The sequence below is a fragment of the Lagenorhynchus albirostris genome, chromosome 1, assembly GCF_949774975.1.
Source record: "Lagenorhynchus albirostris chromosome 1, mLagAlb1.1, whole genome shotgun sequence".
In the NCBI taxonomy this organism is placed as follows: Eukaryota; Metazoa; Chordata; class Mammalia; order Artiodactyla; family Delphinidae; genus Lagenorhynchus; species Lagenorhynchus albirostris.
In genome coordinates, this window is record NC_083095.1 from 187,286,902 (window position 1) to 187,308,329 (window position 21,428).

Below are 21,428 nucleotides of genomic sequence, written 5' to 3' on the forward strand. Positions count from 1 at the left end.
CGCAGGCATGCTACAGTTCTTGGAAACCGGAAAGCATGAAACACGGAGTAAGATGTCCTCCTGTTCTTGAACCCTCTGGGGTGCCCTTCGCTTCTGCTAAGACCGTAGCAAGCATCTCTCTTTTCTATTTTGCCCATTAGCAGATGACAAGGAGGAAGAAACACAGTCCAAAAGCAGCAGAGCAAACGCTAAAGCAGGCCGTTCCCCTGGGCCTCACTAATGAAATTCAAGGACTCCAGCAAGGAGAAAGGCAGCTGCAGTCCAAATGTTTTAAGAGGAACTTATAGGGCTCGAGGGCTTTAAACCTAGAAGGTACAATTGATTTTGGCTATGTTTCTCTCTCCCGGTGGAAATGAAACCTTATTAATTCTGAAAGTCTATATTCTCCCTGGAACCCAGGCATGGCAATACTATCACAATCCCTCAGTGCTCCAAAGTGACCCCAGATCATGCGGCAGCGCATCCTGTATTCACCATCTTAGGGCTTGTGAATTTGCATGCCTCCCTCCGCCCCCTCAGCGGCAACAAAAACCTCTTTCGTTTTCCCTATTCAACTTCCTCCTGTAAGAGACTGCATATCTCACAAGCTCATGGCCTTGTGACTTGTGCTGTCTCCCTATGGAGACTTAATATTTATCCTTCCCGTTGACTCTGGGCTTGGCCACAGGCCTCGCTTTGCCCTAAAGAATGTGAGCAGAGGTGATGTGCAGTTTCCAAGTGGAAGCTTTGGGGGTCACTGCACGATTCAACCGTCTTTTCCTTTCTGCTCTCACAAGACCAAGGGCTGGGGTCCCAGGGACAGATGGGACAGGGGCCAGATCAGCAGAACTGCCACTGATACCAGACTAGCATGTTAACACCAGTGGAGAATAAACATATGTCACTGTAAGCCACAGAAATTTTCTGTTATTGCTTTTGATCTGTTTTCTTGTTATTGACTGTTTGTTACTGCGGTGTAATCGAGAAAGATGACTCATATTTCAGCCTGGTCTGTACTGTTTCTTAAGAAGTCAGCTGAACTCATGCCATGGTCACTTGCATCACCACGCCAAATTCATTCTTTACTGTGGATCACATTTGCAAAGAAATGACAAGGACCATTCCAAATTCTAGTGTTCTGGGGACCAGGCCCAGATTTTTCATTGTTTGCTTTATTCATTCAGCAAACACTGATGGTTTCAGGCTCAGAGATCCAATTGATAATCTGTGACCCATGGTTTTTAACCCTATGGAATAGCCCAAATGCTTCCGATCTTTAACATCAGCAGATGGATCTGGTTCCTGAAGACAAACTACTCATACAGAAGTTTTTTTTTAAATGAAAAATAGTTCTTATAAAGGAGCCTGTAGAAAGAGCTAAAATTAACTGGGCTGTAAAACACAGTTTATCTGAAATTTTAGGTGGATCTGAAGCCGAGTCAGAAGTAAGCTTTAACATCTGTAATGGATCAGGTCCTAAAGCCAGGACTTAATATATGTGCTCATTTGTTCATATCTGCTATATACACAGATTTGTTTTTATATAACAATGTCAAAAATTTGATTAAGTATTAAATCATAATTCAAAGCAAACGAAATACTTTGGCACTTAGGCTTGGTCCAACCAAGGGCTGAAAACAGAACCTTACCATACAGTAATGTTTAACATGTGGCTTCTTGTGAAGTGAGTGTTGGGTTGAAATGCCCCTTAGCTAAACAAAGACTTGATCCTGGAGACCAGCCTTGGGTTCATCTGGGTACACAGGAGCCGGGGTGGGGGAAAGGGGGGTGGTGATGTGGCCCCATTCCAAATGAGAGACTAAAGGGTGAGGGGTAAGAGGTGAGAGAAGCCACACAGGGACTAAAAATTATCTTCTTAGGTTGTTATCCTTCTTTATTCATTATTACGTTTCATGATTTCATAGTCAAAATTTTAAAGCTTTTTATGCCTCTGGAAACAGTGGTGCTTCTAATATCTCTATCAATAGAGTAAATTTATCCTTTATCTGCTTTTTTAAAAAAAATCTGCTTTTCTCAGATCAGGACTACAGGTGTAGTTTTACCTAGAAGTGTGTTCCTACATGACTGCCAACTCCAGTATGTCACCTGCTTCCACCTCTCTTCTCCTCCCCCACCATCATCATCATCATCATCGGACTCACCGTCATGTTAACTTTTACCAACCATTCCTGGTGATCCAGGCACTGTGCTAAGAACGTTCTAATTGTTTCTCTTTTCATTTAGCAAAGCTAGCTTCTTTACCCCCATGTACAGAGCCCTACAAGATCTAGTTCCTGCCTAACTCTTGTTTCTCTCCTCTCCTTTGTGATTCCAGCCGCACTACTCTATTTTCAATTCTTCATGTTTGCCATGTTTTTTCTCAGTTCAGTGTCTAAGGCTATGTTGGTACCTCTAGCGGGAATTCTCCTTCTCTTAGCTCTTCGCATTGCTAACCCTTCTCATCTTCAGACTCAAACTGTGACATCCTTAGGGAAGATACCCCTAACCATTCAACCAAAGTCATCAGCACTGTTATTTTCTTTCACGTACTTTCTTTCCTTCACAATACTCTTCCCATCTTGAAACTACGTAGTTGTGTGCTTACTTAATATCTCTTGTGTTTTACGTACCCATCCCCAACACAGTGCCTGGCATCCAAGTTGTTTGATAAATATTCAGAGAATGAATAGATAAATGAGTGAACGACCTCTTCTAATCCTTCTGTAAACAGTAGTCGTATTACTATTCCTATTATGGATGAGGAAACCGAGGCTTACTGATGTCAAACATCATGCCTTCAGTGAAACAGAGAGTTGAAGTCCTCTGTCATGTTTTCATGCAATATTGTTCTCATTTATACCAGAGAGCATGGGTCATCCTCTCGATCTGCCCCAGAAGTCTGGAGCATTCTTGGTTACCCCGATTTCCATAGCTTCCTCTTCTCACTCACTGCTCTCCGTCTCACTTGTTCCATGGGGTTTGTGATGTCCACGTAAACATGCAACTCCTTTACACACAGGAAGGATCTACGCTATAAGATCCTCACAACTCCAAAGCTAGGCGGTTCTACCACCTCACTCTATCTCCTGGCCCCCACCACGCCAATCTATAGAATAATTTCACCTGAGCAATAGCACATTTTATCACTTCATTAAAGAGCATCAGGATGGCAGAGGAATTTTGGAAAAACTGTGTTGACAACAAGTGCTAAGAAACTAACCAAATGTTTCTAGTCTCTGCCCAGACTCCAAATCCAATATGCTAAGAATGAAAACTATTGAACATCTCACCATGTCCCCTTTTTTCCTGCCATCTCTAGAAAGACATTTCTTTGAACTAAAGTTAATTCCAACGTGTGCTTAACTGGAAAACAATGCTCCTCAGGCTACTCTGGTGAGCGTGCTTCCTGCAGCCACATTCCAGCTTCAGTTGTCAGAGGGCTTATTCTTTCTCTGCCATTTGGGTTTATATCCTTAAGAATTTTTCTGTGAATCACAGTCATGAGACTCTGACCAACACGTCCCCTTGAGGGTACCAAGTGTGCTCAGGCAGGCCGGAAGTCACAGCCCTCTCTCACCCAATCCCAAGGCTGGAGCTGAACAGCTTCACTGCCTAACAAAGAGCAAAAGGAAGTACTGTGTGAATTTGAATTCATCTAAAGACCTGTGGGGACGTGGGAGAGCTGTGCAGCACCCTGCCTCCCCCGCCACCCCAGATTCCAAGGGAAGAAAGATCTTCAGTGTTCCAGTTTACTGTGCTCTCCAGCTTTCCCATTTTTTTGGTTCTTTCTTTAAAATCTTAGAGCTTTTACCTGGTTTTGATATATAGCATTTTCCTACATTGTCTTTCATTTCATTTTCTAGTTCCTTCCTTAACCCAGTAATTATTTAGGAGAAAGTTTACAGATTTCCAAGAAGTTGGACATTTAAAATTTTTTATAATTTCTACTTGCATCGCATTGTAAAGAGATGTGTGTACAATTTCTGTTGTGAATTTACTGGGATTGGCAAGAGGTCTAAAATATGATTAATTTGTCATTCAATGAGACTTGTAGAATGGGTACACATTCCCTAGATTTCAGAAGCCAAATTTAGTGTAATGTATTCTCCCTATCTTATTAATTATAGTTACCAATCTTTCTCTGCTGTTTATTTCTCTTTCCTCTTCTAAGAGGGAACAACTTCCCCAGAAGCTCTCCTGTTTCCCCACAAGGTCCCTCTCCTCCCCCTTCCCTTACTAGTCTCTCTTCTGTGCTCCCTTTCGACTTCCCCAGTTTTGGTGGGGTGGGACAGATGATGTGGGATGGGTCGAGGAGATCTGGTGGGGTGAACAATTCTGTTCATTTCCTTCCACATCCTATTTCAAGCCCTGGCCTTAGTATCACATAAGCTTCTGAAATTATTATTCAGCCTAGTACTCACATTCTCTGGGATTAAAAATTAAACTTTCATTACTACCTTATGTGTCCTTCACTCAGAGTTCTGACGGCTTAAATCACTTATGAAATATTAATGAGAGGGGCTGCTTTTTATTCTGGAAAGATAGTTCTGTCACATTCATTGAACTATTCTCTACAGTTTAAAAGCTCTCTTAGACAAAGACAGATGGATGAACAGTTGATCTATTCTTCCTATACTTATTCTTTTGTTACCAGCCACATCACATCACCCATGGGTGACAAATCTTTTTAGAAGTAGAAACTTTGAGAGAGCTGTATAAATCCAAGAATTAATACATAAATGTGTGTTTCTTGTGTTAAAAAAACAAAAAGAAAGATATGCTACACTGAGTATGGGTAATACCACAGTTATTATCCTGTGTAATTAAATCACACCCACCAGAAGGCCAGCATCAGCCCCAGGAGCCCCCCAGGCCATGTGGCCAACCATTCCAGGACCCAGTCCTGCCTACCAGCAGGCTCATCACCGGCCCTGAGACACCCCCCACCAGACCATGCAACCAGCCATGCCAGGTCCTAGCCCCACCCACCAGTGGGCCCAGCACCCGCCCCAGGATGCCCCAGGCCATGTGACCAGCCACACTGGGGCTTAGCAGTGGGCCACCAGTGGGCTGGCAGTATCTCAAGAGGCAGGCCTCACAGCCAACAGGATCAGGGGCCAGTCCCACCTGTTAGTGTGCCCACAGCAGTTGGCTCTGTCACAACAGAAGGGGCCACTCAGCCCACATGGGGGCACCCACAGAGCATAAAGCTCTGGTGACCAGAGGCGAGTACGCAGCAGGGCCCCATAGGACATCTTCTACATAAGGCTGCTTCTCCAAGACTGGGAAATGTAACCTACCTACCTAATACAGAAAAATAAACACAGAGAATTAGGCAAAATGAGGAGACAGAGGAATATGCTCCAAAGGAAGGAATAAGACAAATCCTCAGAAAAAGAACTAAATGCAGTGCAGACAAGCAATCTACCTGATAAAGGGTTCAGGGTAATGATCTTAAAAATATTCAATGAACTCTGAAAAAGAATGATGAACACAGTGAGAAGTTTAACAGAGAGTTAGAAAATACAGAGAAGATACCAAAAAGAGCTGAAGAATACAATAACTGAAATAAAAGATACACTCAAAGGAATCAATGAATTAGCAAACTTGGAAATCAGCCAAGCTGAACAGAAAAAAGAAAAAAGAATTTTTAAGAATCAGGATAGTTTAAGTGACCTCTGGGACAACATCAAGTGTACTAACATTCACATTAAAGGGGTCCCAGAAGGAAAAGAGAGAGAGAAAGGGGCAGAGAACTTATTTAAAGGAATAATATCTGAAATATTCCCTAAACCAGGAAAGGAAACAGATAGCCAGGTCCAGGAAGCACAGAGAGTATCGAACAAGATGAAACAAAAGAGGTATAAACCAAGACATACTGTAATTAAAACAGAAAAAAAAATAAAGAGAGAATATTGAAAGCAGCAAGAAAAAAGCAACTAGTTATATACATAGGAACTCCCATGAGACTATAAGCTGACTTTTCAGCAGAAATTTTTCAAGCCAGAAGGGAGAGTAACAATATCTTCAAAGCGATGAAAGGAAAATCCATACAACCAAGAATACTCTATCTGGCAAGACTATTATTCAGATTTGAAGGAGAGAGAGAGTTTTACAACCAAGCAAAAGCTAAAAGTGTTCAGCACCACTAAACCAGCTTTATAAGAAATGTTAAAGGGTGTTCCATGTAAATGGAAATGAAAAGAAATCTGGGGTAGCAATACTTAGATAAGACAAAATAGACTTTAAAACAAAGCCTGTAACAAGAGACAAAGAAGGGCATTACATGATAAAGGAATCAACCTGACAAGAAGATATAACAATTACAAGTATATATGCACCCAAAATAGGCACACCTAATACATAAAGCAAATATTAGCAAACATAAAGGGAGAAGTTGACAGTAACAATAAAAGTAGGGGACTTTAACACCCACTTATGTCAAAGGACAGATTATCCAGATAAAAGATCAATAAGAAAACATTGGCCTTGAATGACACATTAGACCAGATAGATTATATAAAACATTCCACCCAAAAGCTGCAGATACACATTTTTCCAAGTGTACATGGAACATTCTCTAGGATAGATCACGTGCTAGGCCACAAAAAAAGTCTCAGTAAATTGAACAAGATTGAAATCATATCAGTAACTTTTCTGACCACAAGAGTATGAGATTAGAAATCAACTACAGGGAAAAAAAAAAACCTTGCAAAAAGAAATACAAACATCCACATCTTTGAGGCTAAAAAATATGCTACTAAGCAACCAATGGGTCACTAAACAAATCAAGAGGAAATAAGGAAATACCTGGAGACAAATGAAAACGGAAACACAATGATCCAAAATGTAGGACACAAAGCAAAAGCAGTTCTAAGAGAGTAGTTAATAGCGATTCAAGCTTACCTCAGGAAATAAGAAAAATTTCAAATAAACAATCTAACTTTACACCTAAGGGAACTAGAAAAAGAAGAACAAACAAATCCCAAAGTTAGTAGAAGGAAGAAATAAGTCATAAAGATCAGGACGTAAATAAATGAAATTAAGACTAAAAAGAATAGATCTCCTGGGGCTTCCCTGGTGGCGCAGTGGTTGAGAGTCCGCCTGCCAATGCAGGGGACATGGGTTTGTGCCCCGGTCCGGGAAGATCCCACATGCCATGGAGCGGCTAGGCCGGTAAGCCATGGCCACTGAGCCTGCACGTCCGGAGCCTGTGCTCCGCAACGGGAGAGGCCACAACAGTGAGAGGCCCGCGTACCACAAAAAAAAAAAAAAATAATAGATCTCCTGAAGACAATATTAGCAAACCAAATTCAACAATACATTAAAAGGATCATACACCATGATCAATTGGGATTTATCCCAGGGTTGCAATGATGGTCCAATATTTGCAAAGTAATTGATGTGATATACCACATTAACAAATTTAAGAATAAAAACTATATGATCATCTCAATAGATGCAGAAAAGGTTTTAACAAAATTCAACACCCATTTATGATAAAACTTTCAACAAAGCGGCTATAGAGGGAATATTCCTCAACATAATAAAAGTCATATATGACAAACCTACAGTCAACATCATACTCAACAGTGAAAAGCTGAGGACATTTCCTCTAAGATCAGAAGTGAGACAAGGATGCTCACTCTCTCCACTTTTATGCCACCTAATATTGGAAGTCCTAGCCACAGCAATCAGATAAGAAAAAGAAATAAAAGGAATCCAAATTGGAAAGGAAGCAGTAAAACTGCTACTGTTTGCAGATGACATGATACTACATATAGAAAATACTAAAGACACCACCAAAAGACTCTAGAACTAATAACTGAATTCAGTAAAATTGCAGGATACAAATTAATATACAGAAATCAGTTGCATTTCTATACACTAACAATGAACTATCAGAAAGAGAAATTAAGGAAACAATCCCATTTACAATTGCATCAAGAAGAATAAAATACCTAGGAATAAATCTAACTAAAGAAGTAAAAGACATACTCTGAAAACTATAAGATACTGATGAAAGAAACTGAAGATGACAAAAACAAATGGAAAGATATCTGTGCTCATGAATTGGAAGAATTAGTATTGTTAAGATGACCATACTACCCAAGACAATCTACAGATTCAATACAATCCCTATCAAAATACCAATGGCATTTTTTTACAGAATTAGAACAAATAATTCTAAAATTTGTATGGAAACACAAAAGACTATGAATAGCCAAAATAATCTTGAAAGAACAAAACTAGGTGTATCACACTCCATGGATTCAAATTATACTACAAAGCTATAGCAATCAAAACAGTATGGTACTGGCACAAAAACAGACAAGGGAGTCCAGAAACAAAGCCATACTTATATTGACCAACTAATCTATGACAAAGGATGCAAGACAATGGAGAAAAGACAGTGTCTTCAATAAGTGGTGCTGGAAAAACTGGCCAGCTACATGTAAAACAATGAAATTAGAACATTCCTTAACACCATACACAAAAAAAGACTCAAAATCCTGGTGCATAGTAAGTACTCTCTAAGTGTGAGCTATTTTTATTATTCTCAAAGTAGAAAAACAGATGTTGGAAATTTAGTTTTTATTTATATAAAAATATCTAAAATTGCTTCATAATGAAAAACTTTAATGTACCTTATGAGAGACTTTAGAAAACATAAACTGAATGAATATACACATTTACTTTATCATCTGAGTTTAAAACTTCTGGATTAAAAAAATATATTATTGTGGTACCATGGTCAATGCACTGCTCCATTATTGAGCTAGGTTCAGACCTTATGCTAAAATTCTATGCTTCCTCTCTCTACATGTGAAGGAGGGAAGAGGGTAAGAGGTTACATGGGTTTTTCCTGGAAAAATGAACTGGTCTAACTTAACATGAGCAAACAAAATTGTCAATGCCTCCCTGAGTTTATACAAAATGATTGCACCCAACAAAAAGTATTTTGTTTCTCTTGCTCAACACTTTAATTTGTGGCTTGACCAATAGTTAAACAAATGAAATACCAGGGGAGGCAGATAAAAACTGCCTTTTTGTCTCAGATATTCTTCTTATTACAACCATTACACACATTTAAATTAAAGTTTTCTGTGGGAGAGCAAGCAGAACTGATGAAGGGAAAAAATCCCTAAACTCTAAAACAAGGGTTATTCAATGCTTTAACTTAACTCCCTGCCACTGACTAGCTAGCTCACCCCGGGCAAATCCTTTTACTTCTCTGGGGTGAGTTCCCTCACATATATAACTGTCCTGGACAATCTCTGAAATCTGTATCCTATTAGTAAATGCTATTAGTCTTACTCATTTGTATTCACCTTAGTTATTAGGGCTTATTATTGGGACTCAGTTTAATAGCTTGTAATTTATCATTATTATGAGCTTCTAGACTCAGCTTTCATTTTTGTCCTCTGTTATTCTATTACCAATCTCCTGTTTCACCATCTGTAGATCTATTTTTGGCAAATTCTTTCATATTCTCTAGGACAGGTGTTCTCAGACTCTAGCCTGCATCAGAATCAGCGGGGTGGGAGGAGGAGAGGACCTGTTAAAACACAGATTGCTGAGCCTGTGCCCTAGAGGTTCTGATGCGGTATGTCTGGGAGAGGACCCAGAACTACACTACCCGCATCCAGGTCATCCAGGAGATCTGGATGCTGCAGACCCAGCAATCGTGTGAAGACCTCTGCTCTACAGAATATGAAAAATGTTGATAAACATCATCTGAGGGCCACTAAGTCGCAAAAGTTACCTCAATGTAACTCTGAGAACAGCCACTCTGGCCTTCCAGCTCCACGTGGGTGAAGTTGACTTGGACTTGCTCTCCCAGCGGCTGCCTTATGGTATAGATGCACTGTCTGTTGTGTGTGAAAGGTCCAGACAAGTCAGCAGAGAGGAGACCCTCTGGGTCTGTGTAGTTCCCTCCACACTGCAGATCCACTGAAGAGAACACAGAAGCGAAGGGAAAGGTCACGTGGATGGCCGTTCCTCCAGCTCCCAGGCATGAGATACAATTTTTAAAAATTATACACACACACACCATCACACACCCACTCTATTCACCCTCTACGGGCTTATGCCTTTTGTGACAAGAGTTTTCAGCTTGACACTTATTTGTGGGACGTCCACGTAGTGCCTAAGGAAATAGCTGTAGAAATGTGTGATCTAACTACCAATCTGACATCCTTTTCGACAAATTGCTTTTTAAATGCATTTATGCTCTCCTTCATTCCAAAGAGATCTGAGGCAGTTTATAAAATACATGTAACAAAATAAAATATATGACTAGAAAAATGAATCAGATTAAAGGAATAATGAATACAGAATAGCAAGACGCAGTCAGGGGAAACTTGCTATGCAGAGAGAACAGGTGTGACTACACAAATTACAGAAGGTCGGCTGCAGATTCACCCTGAAGCCGAAATAAATGGAGAAAGAAGACTAGTGAAAAGATGTTATTGTTATTTTTCCTGATATTGAGACTTAAAAAGTGTTTTTCCTGTGAATTCTCATCAGGGCACAATGATGTATGTTGAGAACAAAATCCGCTACAGCCCTAAAATAAAAGTCACAGAGCATTTCATTGTTTTTTGTTCATTTGTTGGTTTATTTTAAGGTGTCAGTGCAAGTTAAAGGCATGATAGCTATAAAATCTGACACACCTCAAGATAGATTGCGTTTCTCTCCTATCTCTCCCAACAAAACACGGAATAACCCCTAGGGAACTGATGTCTGAATTATTTAATTTTAGGGACCTGACACATATCTACCATAATGTGGACCCCAGAATTTAGAGACCAAGGGATATTATAGCATTAATAATAGAACTCTGGGAAGAAAAAGGAAAAAATTTGGAACAATGAGAGAAATATTTATAAATACACATTATCAGTGTAAGTCAGTCATCTGCAGCCTCACATTAAAGTACAAGGCAACTATAAGCATAGCACTGTCCTTCATATTTATATTAAGCTCCCAGTTACCAAGTTACTTACAAGGTGATGTTAAGTAGGTGATATGAAACCCTTGGTCATTAATCTGGTTGTCGGAATGGAAATGAATCCTGGCAAAGGGACCTGTAGTCTGGAGTGGTGGGACAGACAGAGTGGTGCAGAATTTCCCAAGAACCGGGTCCTGATGCAAAGGACCATCTCGAATCTAAAACAAGAGAAGGGATCATTAAGTTCAAAGTGGTCAGATTTTAACAAACCCAGTCGTTTTGTACAGTAACGTCAGAAAACCCATCTTTACAAGTGACGACTCTGGGAGGCTCTCCTGTCACCTATGTATCTATCACATGCTTGGGGTTCAGAAAACGGTAATCTCCTCCCACCCATCGCTGATGCCTTCCGTTCTCTCTGAATTTTAACTCTGAGGCTGGGTGTACACTTTGAATTTTTCTCAATATTTCCTTTCCTAGGTTTCCCCTGCCCCAGATGTTTGTTTTGGAATGATACATTCCTAATGATCTAGATGAAGAAATGGATATATGCAAAGAAAACAGAAAAGGAATGACAGCAATGTCACTGATGCACAGCTTGGTCTAAATACTCAGGAGGATCAGAAGTGGAAAAGGAAGTAAAGTTAGATTAGATACAACAAGAAAACAGTTTTATGAACTTAAAAAGCGAAACTTTGATAGTAATTAAGTACTGCAATAATGACGATGTGACCTTAGAAAACCATTTTAATTGTTGGGTTTTAATCTCTTAAATAATTGTGCCAACGACTCTATGATTCTATTGTAACTGCAAATTCTGTACTGCATAGAACACCAAGGTACCAATGAACTAATAATATTTTAATATGGCCAATTTTGTCCACTCAAGTTAATGGTTCTATTGGAAGCCAAGTTATAGGGCAGCATGACTTTGTTCCTGTAATTTAACTAGCTCCTTGAAATACTCTTGAGAGGTGAGAGGCATTTCAATATTATTGGAATGATTGGTTCTTTCCATTATACATATCCAGGAATTAATATGTAGGAATGAAAAAAATGCCTCTAATTTTAATTTGATAGAATATACTGAAATTAATTTCAAGAAAATTCACTTTAATGTGAACATTTAAAGGATTATCTTCCTGATATTTTCCAGAGAGGAAGATTTTCCAGTCATTCCCAAAGGTTTCAAATCCATTACACGTGTTAAATTACTAATGACTTTAACTTGTGAAGATTTCTGTTTGACAGCAATACCCTTCCATCCTTTCTGAATAATTCCATAGCACTCCATTCTTCTCTAATAGACTTGGGAGCGCATATTGTCTTTTATCACTACTGCAAGGGGTAGTGAGATTTATGATGATAAACAAGACAGGAACAACATACGAACTCCATCTTCTCAATGATATTTTCAGTCTGCAAATGGAGAGCAGCATCTTTGATAGACCTACATGCTTATGGCATTTGAATATAACAGTCTTTTTTCCTCTTCCACATTTTAATCTTTTACTAATGATAAACTGGGGGGGGCAGAGGGTGACTCCTCTCTTTCCAGTGACAATTATCAATACATCCGGTGAGCCACACCCTTTAGCAATCCATTTCAACACAATTGCTATTAAGTTGTTTTTCTTCATGGAACACTATAGGCAACTTGTGAAACACCTTGTCAGTTTACAACAGACAACTGAAGATCTGAGTCTGCTTTGGAGAAGACAGCCATTCCTGGGTGTTGATTTCGTAAATTCTGCTGTTCCCATGGTAGGAGACTGGGCTTCCAGGAAATGACAGGGGAAGGCAGGGCAGTCTGCTTCCCAGATTTAAATGGAACCCACAAGAAGCAACAAGCTGGAACAGTTAAGAATAGGGAGTTAGCGGATATCCCCGGCAGTCCAGTGGTTAGAGCTCCGTGCTTTCACTGCTGAGGGAATAGGGAGTTGGCATCCTGCCTCTTGAAGAATACATCTAACTACTGCTAATAAACTGTGGTCATCCAAGGGCAGCACCAATCGTCGTTCCGAGTTCTAATCACATCATGATAAATTTTATCTAAATACAATTGTTTACCTCAAGATAATCTTTGCTGCAATCATCACGGTGCTCCAGGCTCAAGGTCCCAAAGGTAAATGTTATCAGGAGACCAGGACTAGTTATCACTTTCCAGACACAATCTCTTCCTGGGGGATACTTCCCAGGATATCCCGGAGACTTAATAGAACCATAAGTTCCAGTCAGTATACCTCCACACTCTGAAATAAGAGGAAAAAATAACTTTACATTGGCATACAAGTTATAATTCACATAGAATTACCACAGCCTTTACTGTAAGAAGAAAAGCTGTGTTTAAATAACTATGTGCAGTTTTGGACACGCACATAAGTTAAGCAAGACTTTCTACTTTCCAGTTTGATAAAGTTATAAATCCAGGAGTACCGACTGATAAATAAGTGAATCACCCATGCGTCGGGCTCCGTGCTTATTAGCCATCTCATGGTGACATGGTTCAACAGGCAGTGTTGCACTGTCTGAAAGATGAATAATGGATGACAGATTTATTTTTTCGCTTTGAAGGAGATTAATTTCTGTACATTAACTCTTTTTTTATATTGAAGTATAGCTGATTTACAATGTTGTGTTAGTTTCAGGTAGACAGCAAAGTGATTCAGAATATATGAATATATATTCTCTTTCAGATTCCTTTCCATTGTAAGTTATTACAAGATACTGCGTATAGTTCCCTGTGCTCTACAGTAAATCCTTGTTTATCGGTTTTATGTACAGTGGTGTGTACCTGTTAATCCCAAACTCCTAATTTATCCCTCCCCTACCCCATTGTACATTAACTCTTAAGAAGTTATGGAACTTCTATCAGCCACTATGCCTTTCAACAAACCAGGTAATTTTATACATTAGAAGAGTTAAGTGTGACGTAATGTTCATTTGAGAAGGTTTCTTAACACTGTGATATAGTTATACCGTTCATTTTATAAATGAAGAAATTCAAATCTATGGGTGGTTGAGCCACTTTCCCAGGAATGGGGTGAGGGGAGGATAGGGCCAGGCTTTCTGACACCCACTGCACCACCACCCGCCAGCCCCCTGAAGTTGCATACCATCTGGGGCGGCTACTGTATGCTACTGTAAAATAGGAAAACAGAAATCTAGATATAAGAGACTGCAGTAAATATACATTAGAAAAAAAATAAAACGAAGTGACATTTTAGATGTGCAGGTAATGATATTTACATAGCTATGCAGGTTATTTAAAACAAGTTTTGCTACCAAGGCGAAAAGTAAAACACATTTAGCTACATGATTCTCACTATTCCTAATGAGAAAACATCTCAGCTGCTCAGAGGAAGAAAAGGGTTTTAAAACTTAGTACTTAAAAAAAATTATCATATGGGTAAAAAAATTAAAATACCATAAGCAAAGTAAAGTGTTAACGGCAAACTGGGAAAAGTGTAGTATATAATACAAAGAGTTAATATCTCTAAAATACGAAGAGCTTCTAAAAAGAAGAGATATAAACAAAGAGTTCACCGCAAAGTGAAAAGTACCTCCTGATGTAATTATTTTTGCAAAAACAAAACAAAACAAAACTGAATATGATCAAACTCTCTCTGTGTGCATTGCTCAAATTGCAGTGCAGGGCAGCGGGGCCCAAACAAGAGTAGCAATACTCTTGCTGGGTGAAAGAAACAGAACTCAGAATTTGGGCCTACTAAAGTGGCTGGGATTTTGGAGCAGGGTATTATAGAGAAATCAGCTGCATGAAAATAGCACCAAAAAAAATTTACACAAGTGTCCTTGGGTCCTTAGCTGAATGCTAAGCTGTGCACACACAGGGGAAGACTGCAGACTAACAGAAACTAGGAGACAAAGCCAAAACCTTTGTGTGTAATTTGAGTCCCAGGAGAGGAGGGAGGAAGAAATGACAGAAGCAGAGAAGAAAACCACATGATCATCTCAAAAGACTTAGAAAAAGTATTTAATGTTTCAACATCCATTCATAATAAAAATTCTCGGCAAGCTAGGAATAAAAGGCGTGATGGTTTAAAAATGTTCACAAATTCTTTGGCACTTTTCCCATTGAGAGATGGGATCTACGTCTCTTCCTCCTGAATCTGGGTTGGCTTGTGACTGCTTCAACAAATGTTTTTCTTTTTGTTTTTTGGCCGCACTGCACAGCTTGCGGGATCTTAGGTCCCCGACCAGGAATTGAAACAACGCCCCCAGCAGTGAAAGCGTGGACTCTTAGCCACTGGACCGCCAGGTAATTCCCGTGACTGCTTCAACCAATGAAAAATATGGCAGAAATAACATAATATGACCGCTAAGGATAGGTCAATAAAAGCTATGCAGCCCCTGCCTGGTTCTGTTGTAATGCTTGCTCTGAGAGAAGCCAATTGCCATGAAAGAAGTTGCACTACTCTAAGGCCACCATAGGAGAGGGGCTCCACGTAGGCACTCAAGTCAGCAGCCTGGCTGACTTCTCACCCAGAGGCCAGCCTCAGCTGTTAGCCCTATGAGTGAGTCATCTTGGGTTTCCAGCCTCACTGAGCCTTTAGATGACTACAGTCCCAGCCAATATCTCATTGTAACTGCTTAAGAGATCAAGTGATAATTGTCGTGCTGGGACCCTTCCAAATTCCTGGTCCACAAAATCAGAAACATAAGAAAATGATGAATGCTCTACAACACTAAATTTGTGGGTAATTTGTTATCCAGCAATAATAATTCAGAGTGAACTTTCTTAATGTCATAAAAGTTCTTTACAAAAACTTCCGGCTAAAACATTATATTTAAAGGTGAAATATTGAACATTTCCCCATGAGGTTGGGAACAAGACAATGATACCCACTCCATCACTTTTATTCAGCATTATATGAGATGTCCTAGCCAAGAAGATAAATTAGTCAAGGAAGAGGAATAACAGTTAACAAAGATTGGCAAGGAAGTTGGAAAACAAATAACATATGCGTAGGTAACATCACTGTGTATGTAGAGAATTCTAAAAGACTCTACCAAAGAAAATGATTAGAATTCACGAATGAATTGAGCAATGCGGCTGGATTCAAAACAGAATATTTTAAAATATTTATACATAGAATACTTCTATGTATTAACAAAAAATGAAAAATAAAATTTTAGAAAAATAATATCACTGAACATAGCATAAAACATCAAATAGCTAGAGAAAATATTAATAAAAGCAGCGGAATGCTTAAGCACTGAGATCTATAAACCATTGCTAAATTAGAAGAGAACTAAGTAAATACAGACAGTCTATGTTTATGGATTGTCAGGGTCAACATTTGTAAGAGGTCATTTCTTCCCAAATTGATTATAGATTCAATACAATGCCAACAAAATTCCAGTAGATTGTTGGGGGAAGTTAACAGGCTGATTCTAAAATTTATATGGAAATGTAAAGGATCTAGCTTATTTTAAAAGAACAAAGTTAGAGGTTTTACACTACCAGATTTCAAGCGTCGGTACGAAGCCAATGTGGCACAGGATAGATAAATAAGCCAACAGAAAAGATGAGAAATTCCAGAAATAGATCCACGGATTTACTGATGGGCGAACCGGAGGTTCACTGTGTGGTTCTCTCTATTTTTTTATATGCTTAAAAAATTCATAGTAAAAAAGTTTAAAAAAGAGTACCCAAACCCAAATAACAACAGAAGGAACAAATCATCATGTGACATTAAGATAAAAAATACTAAGTGAAGGAGGAGACAATGTCCCCAACGCCCACAGTATATACTAGCAGGGGCTATAAAGATAATGTTCAGTAGTTTCACAGGGGATGCTTAAAGACGCATGTACTTTAAACTCTTTCAATTCATCTGAATTGTATTATCTCTGAACACAAAATGAAAGTCCAGTTCAGTTTAGATTTACTTGATTTTAAAATAATTATAAAAATCATATATCATTAGATCTCAAAACAGCTAACATGGGCTCCCCTGGTGGCGCAGTGGTTGAGAGTCCGCCTGCCGATGCAGGGGACGCGGGTTCGTGCCCTGGTCTGGGAAGGTCCCACATGCCGCGGAGCGGCTGGGCCCGTGAGCCATGGCCGCTGAGCCTGCGCATCCGGAGCCTGTGCTCCGCAACGGGAGAGGCCACAACAGTGAGAGGCCCGCGTACCGGAAAAAAAACAAACAAACAGTTAACGTATCCAAAAATCTAATACTGATCAAGAAAATTTAATAACCTCAAGAATTTGCTTTATTTCTCTCCATGTTTACACTTACCTGGTGGCTGTGTTTCCCATCTTACTGTAAAGCCTCTCTCATTTCTTAAATGTTCAGAATAGAAATGAAAATAGAGGGCGTTGTCACTACTGAGGAGTTCGTGATGGGGGATGGAGCCACAGAACCTTCCAAGCTGAAATGCCGCAGAGGAATCCCCATCATGAATCTGAAGAAACTCGTGTGGACAATTGTTCACTGATTCTAATCGGAAAAGAGTGAAAGTGATCCGCAGCACCTAAAAATATAAAGGTCGCAAGAGACTATTTTTCATGTCTATGTTAGTTCTAAGGTGTTTCTCCTACTAGTTGGAAGCATTTATATAGAGTCCCTTTCAAGAGCTGGATCTATAATTTCCTAAGTATTCACAAATACATATGACAATTCTATGTATTAAAATGACTTGTGTTAAAAATTGCTTAGACCTAACTTGAGCTAATGTCAAAAATATTAATATTAGTGAAATAGATTTTTAACGGCTTTACTGAGGTATAACTGATATAGAAAGAACTGCACATATTTAATGTGTACAGTTTGAGAAGTCTAGACATATGTAAACACCTGTGACACCATCACCACAGTCAATGTGATAGACATAACCAACACCTTCCAGTTTCCTTCTCTCTCTCTCTCTCTCTCTCTCTCTCTCTCTCTCTCTCTCTCTCTCTCGGTGGTAAGAACACAACATGAGATCTATCCTCTTACATCTTGAAGTGCACAATGCTGTATTGTTACCTCGAGGCACTATGTTGTACAGCAGATCTCTAAAACTTATTCACTTACTGTAACTGAAACTTTATACCTGTTGAGTTGTTATTCAATGGGTTAATGAAATAGATTTCAGTAAACTGTCAACTTCATTAAACAAAGGCACTCCAAATGTATAGCTAACAGTGCTTCCAAATCAGTAAAATATAACATTTAAACATCTACCTTGAATTAAATTTAACTGACTCATAACCTGTAGCGTGTAGCATACCCACAGTTCATCAGTGACCCCCAGAGATGCTGATTCCTCAGGGGTCTCTGAACCTCTCAACTGATGCCCAGCCTGGATGGACGACCTCAGGTGTAGACAGTAGACACGGTGTAGGCAAGTGTAAAGTGTGCTAGTCTTTGGTGGTTCGGTGTCTTTGAGAGATGGGTAATACCAAGAGTGGACATCATGGGAAAGGCACCATGAAAAGTTTTGAGTATGCAAGTAGGTGAGAATAAACATACAAATGTATCTTCAAGTTAAAATATTAGAATGTGCAGACTTAAATATAGTAATATAATTAATGAACCATAAAAGATTTTGTGCTGACAACCTCATTTAAAACAGCCAAACTACCAAAAGGAGGCTGTTGAATCTAATTTATGATCTAAAACCACAACAGCGTTCAGCTCATGGAAAAGGGTATCAGGATATTTTTGAAATTCTGTGCTAGGGTATTTTTAAGATTTGTTACTCAACATTACATCATGTTTGTCCTTGAAGCAATTTCAATGAAAATCAAATAAATGTTTATGAATTGAACTACCCTTATTTCAATATTATGTAAACTGTATTATGTAAACTTTGATGGGGATAAGAAGATATAAAAATCACAATAATCAAGAAAAACAGCATGAAGTGTTTTACAGATTCACAATAAATGCATTAAAATTTTTTCACAAAGTGATTTTTTCTTGAAAGAAAGATGTTTTCAATGTCAGGAAACAGAATTCATGAAAACTAAATGGAAGGAAGGAAATTCACATAACATACCCACTGGGAGACTGATTTTGGAGTTTATTCTATTGTGGGGTCACCAGGCCCCAAAGAATCCTTGCTCCTCAAGGGAAAAAATATTTCTGACCTTGTACAATGACCTCTGTAACATTAGCTTGCTGGGAAAAATTAATAGGATTTCAAGGGAAAGCCTTAGCTATTCAGACATACAACTTTATTTTAACGAGTCCATGTGTTGGTTGAGAAATAAATATTTGGAAAAGTCTGAGTAATTACTATTGGGGATAAAAGCACTAAAATCCTTGGGCTCGGATCTTAATCTGAAGAGTGTTTGCACGGCAGTTCCACCACTGGAGTCGAATGGCCCGGGTTCAAGTCCCTGCAGGCCACTTACAGACCGCGCACCCCTGGACAGATTTCTCAGCTGCTCAAGGGTAAAATGAGGATAAGAATTCTTATCTTTCAGGGTTATGAGAGTTACACTGCGATGATTAACTGTATGTGAAGCAATTAGCACAGCACATCGGCACAAGCAACGCCACAGAGAAAACCTGGATAAGGAAACCACCTTAATAATAATCAACATAACACTGAGTGATTGCTACCGTCTCGGTAGCAACATGACTGTACAAATTACTGGCTTGCTGTCGGCCAACCCATGTAGCATCCGTAGTGGACAAAGCATGGACTTTGAAAGACAAACTTGGCTTTGAAATCCAACTAGTCCAATTACCAGCTAAGGAATGTTTTTAAAAAATTACTTATCTTCTCATAGTTTCCATTATTTCATCTATAAAATGAGGATACTAGTACTTTAATTCAAAGAATTAGTATAAAGTTTTGAGAAAGGTTTGCACAATACTCAGCCCAATGCCTGATACTTAGAAAGTCCTCAATATAAGGTATGATGATAGTTGTAGATAATTAGTATATATATATAGTACAGATAATTCAACTACCATATAGTTGAAGTATCATTATGTGTATTTTATGTAATATATACACATACTACATGTTCATCATATGAATGAAGTGTACATTTGGATGGGAGATACCGTATTTACCTTTCCCTCTTCAGTTCGGATAACCCAGAAGCAGTTAACGTCATGGACATAACCAACATTAGGGCTCATGTAGCTGAAGCTTCCATTCATCCCTGAGAGGGCCCCTCCACAAACTGCAAAGGAAAAGAAGATGAACTGTGCTTTTCAGACGCTCTGGAGAGGCTCGCCCTGCTGCCGAAGCTTTCAGAGAACTCTGAGTAATTCTCGCTGGAGACAAAAGCCCTGCCATTCTTTCTTCTCCCCCGTCTCCCTTCAACATCCACCCAAATCCCACCTCGTGTTCAAAGCCCAGCTGATGTCTCCTCATCTCCGCCTGAATTTCCCTGCCTCTTGGGGTTTTCTCCGGCACCCATTCCCTCTGTCTCTGTGACACCTGACACACTTTAATTCTTATCTTTAGCTCCCGTCTCTCCTCGGCCGTTGTGTATCGTCTTGTCTCCTCAACTGGAAGGTAAGCTGATAATAGGTGGAGACTATTTTATTTTCTGCTTGCTTATTTCTCCACAGGCTCTACTAGAGTTGTAAACACACAGCAGTCTCAATAAATGTCCCGATTCAGAATCAGGAGGAATGAGGGAGGGGTGGAGGTTTTACGGAGGAGGCTGAATAAGAAGTACTCCTGAGGGACAGATACATTTGGATGGGAAGCAAAGAAGAATCTGGAGAGGTTTGGGGAGAGAAATTCCCCAGATAAAGGAACACAGCCGAAATGCACTAGCATATGGGGTCAAGAGAGAAGGAAATCTGTCTGGCTCGAAAGGTGTATTTTTAGGGAACCAGTGAAAAATAAGGTTAGATGGATAGGGTGAGGCCTGGTTATAGAGGATGATTGAAAAACAGTCCCAAACTTTATTTAACAGACAAGAGGGAGCCACTGTGTATTTGAGAGCGGGAGCATGACATGATTACGTGTAATATTCCCGGGAAATAAAACGGCTGCTATAGAGAAAACTCTCTTAGAGAACTACAATACCTTTAGCATATTTTGTTTTCAAAATGGACATAATGAAAGTGGCAAATATGGATTTAAATTTTCCTTTGATGAAAAGGTTTTTATGGCTTAAATTGAAATATATATTTACCTTGTGAATTTCATACCATTTCTGCAAGGGAAGACTTAGTTCTAAGCCTTTGAGCAACGGAACAAGAAAGCAGGTTCAAAATCTGTAGCAGGACACACTCAAGGATGATACTTCTAACCTGTGAGCATCTGTCGTACAAGAAATGCTGAGCATACCTTGCTGGGGAATCTGACAGAGAAATCCAGTCCAGAAACGTGTGCATTCACAACTGAAAGCATTAACGCCATCAACACAGGTTCCCCCATTCAGACAGGGGTTGCTCAGACACTCATTGATGTTTTCTGTGCAGTTGATACCTGCCCAACCCGATTCACAATTACAAAGATAACCAGAGACTGTTTCCTAAGGGAAGAAGAAACATAATGTCATAGA

At 39.4% G+C, this 21,428-nt stretch overlaps 1 protein-coding gene across 1 annotated transcript in view; it reads right to left on the reverse strand.

Moving 5' to 3' along the window:
* The window catches only part of CUBN (cubilin), a 265,343-nt gene that overhangs the window by 223,832 nt on the left and 20,083 nt on the right, over window positions 1-21,428 (reverse strand). The window contains exons 12-17 of the mRNA XM_060162639.1: window positions 21,212-21,398; window positions 19,975-20,087; window positions 17,200-17,434; window positions 13,004-13,185; window positions 10,989-11,151; window positions 9,746-9,933 (exon numbers count right to left, since the gene is read on the reverse strand). Of these exons, the coding sequence (XP_060018622.1) occupies window positions 9,746-9,933; window positions 10,989-11,151; window positions 13,004-13,185; window positions 17,200-17,434; window positions 19,975-20,087; window positions 21,212-21,398 (1,068 nt within the window). The remainder of the gene's footprint in view (window positions 1-9,745; window positions 9,934-10,988; window positions 11,152-13,003; window positions 13,186-17,199; window positions 17,435-19,974; window positions 20,088-21,211; window positions 21,399-21,428) is intronic.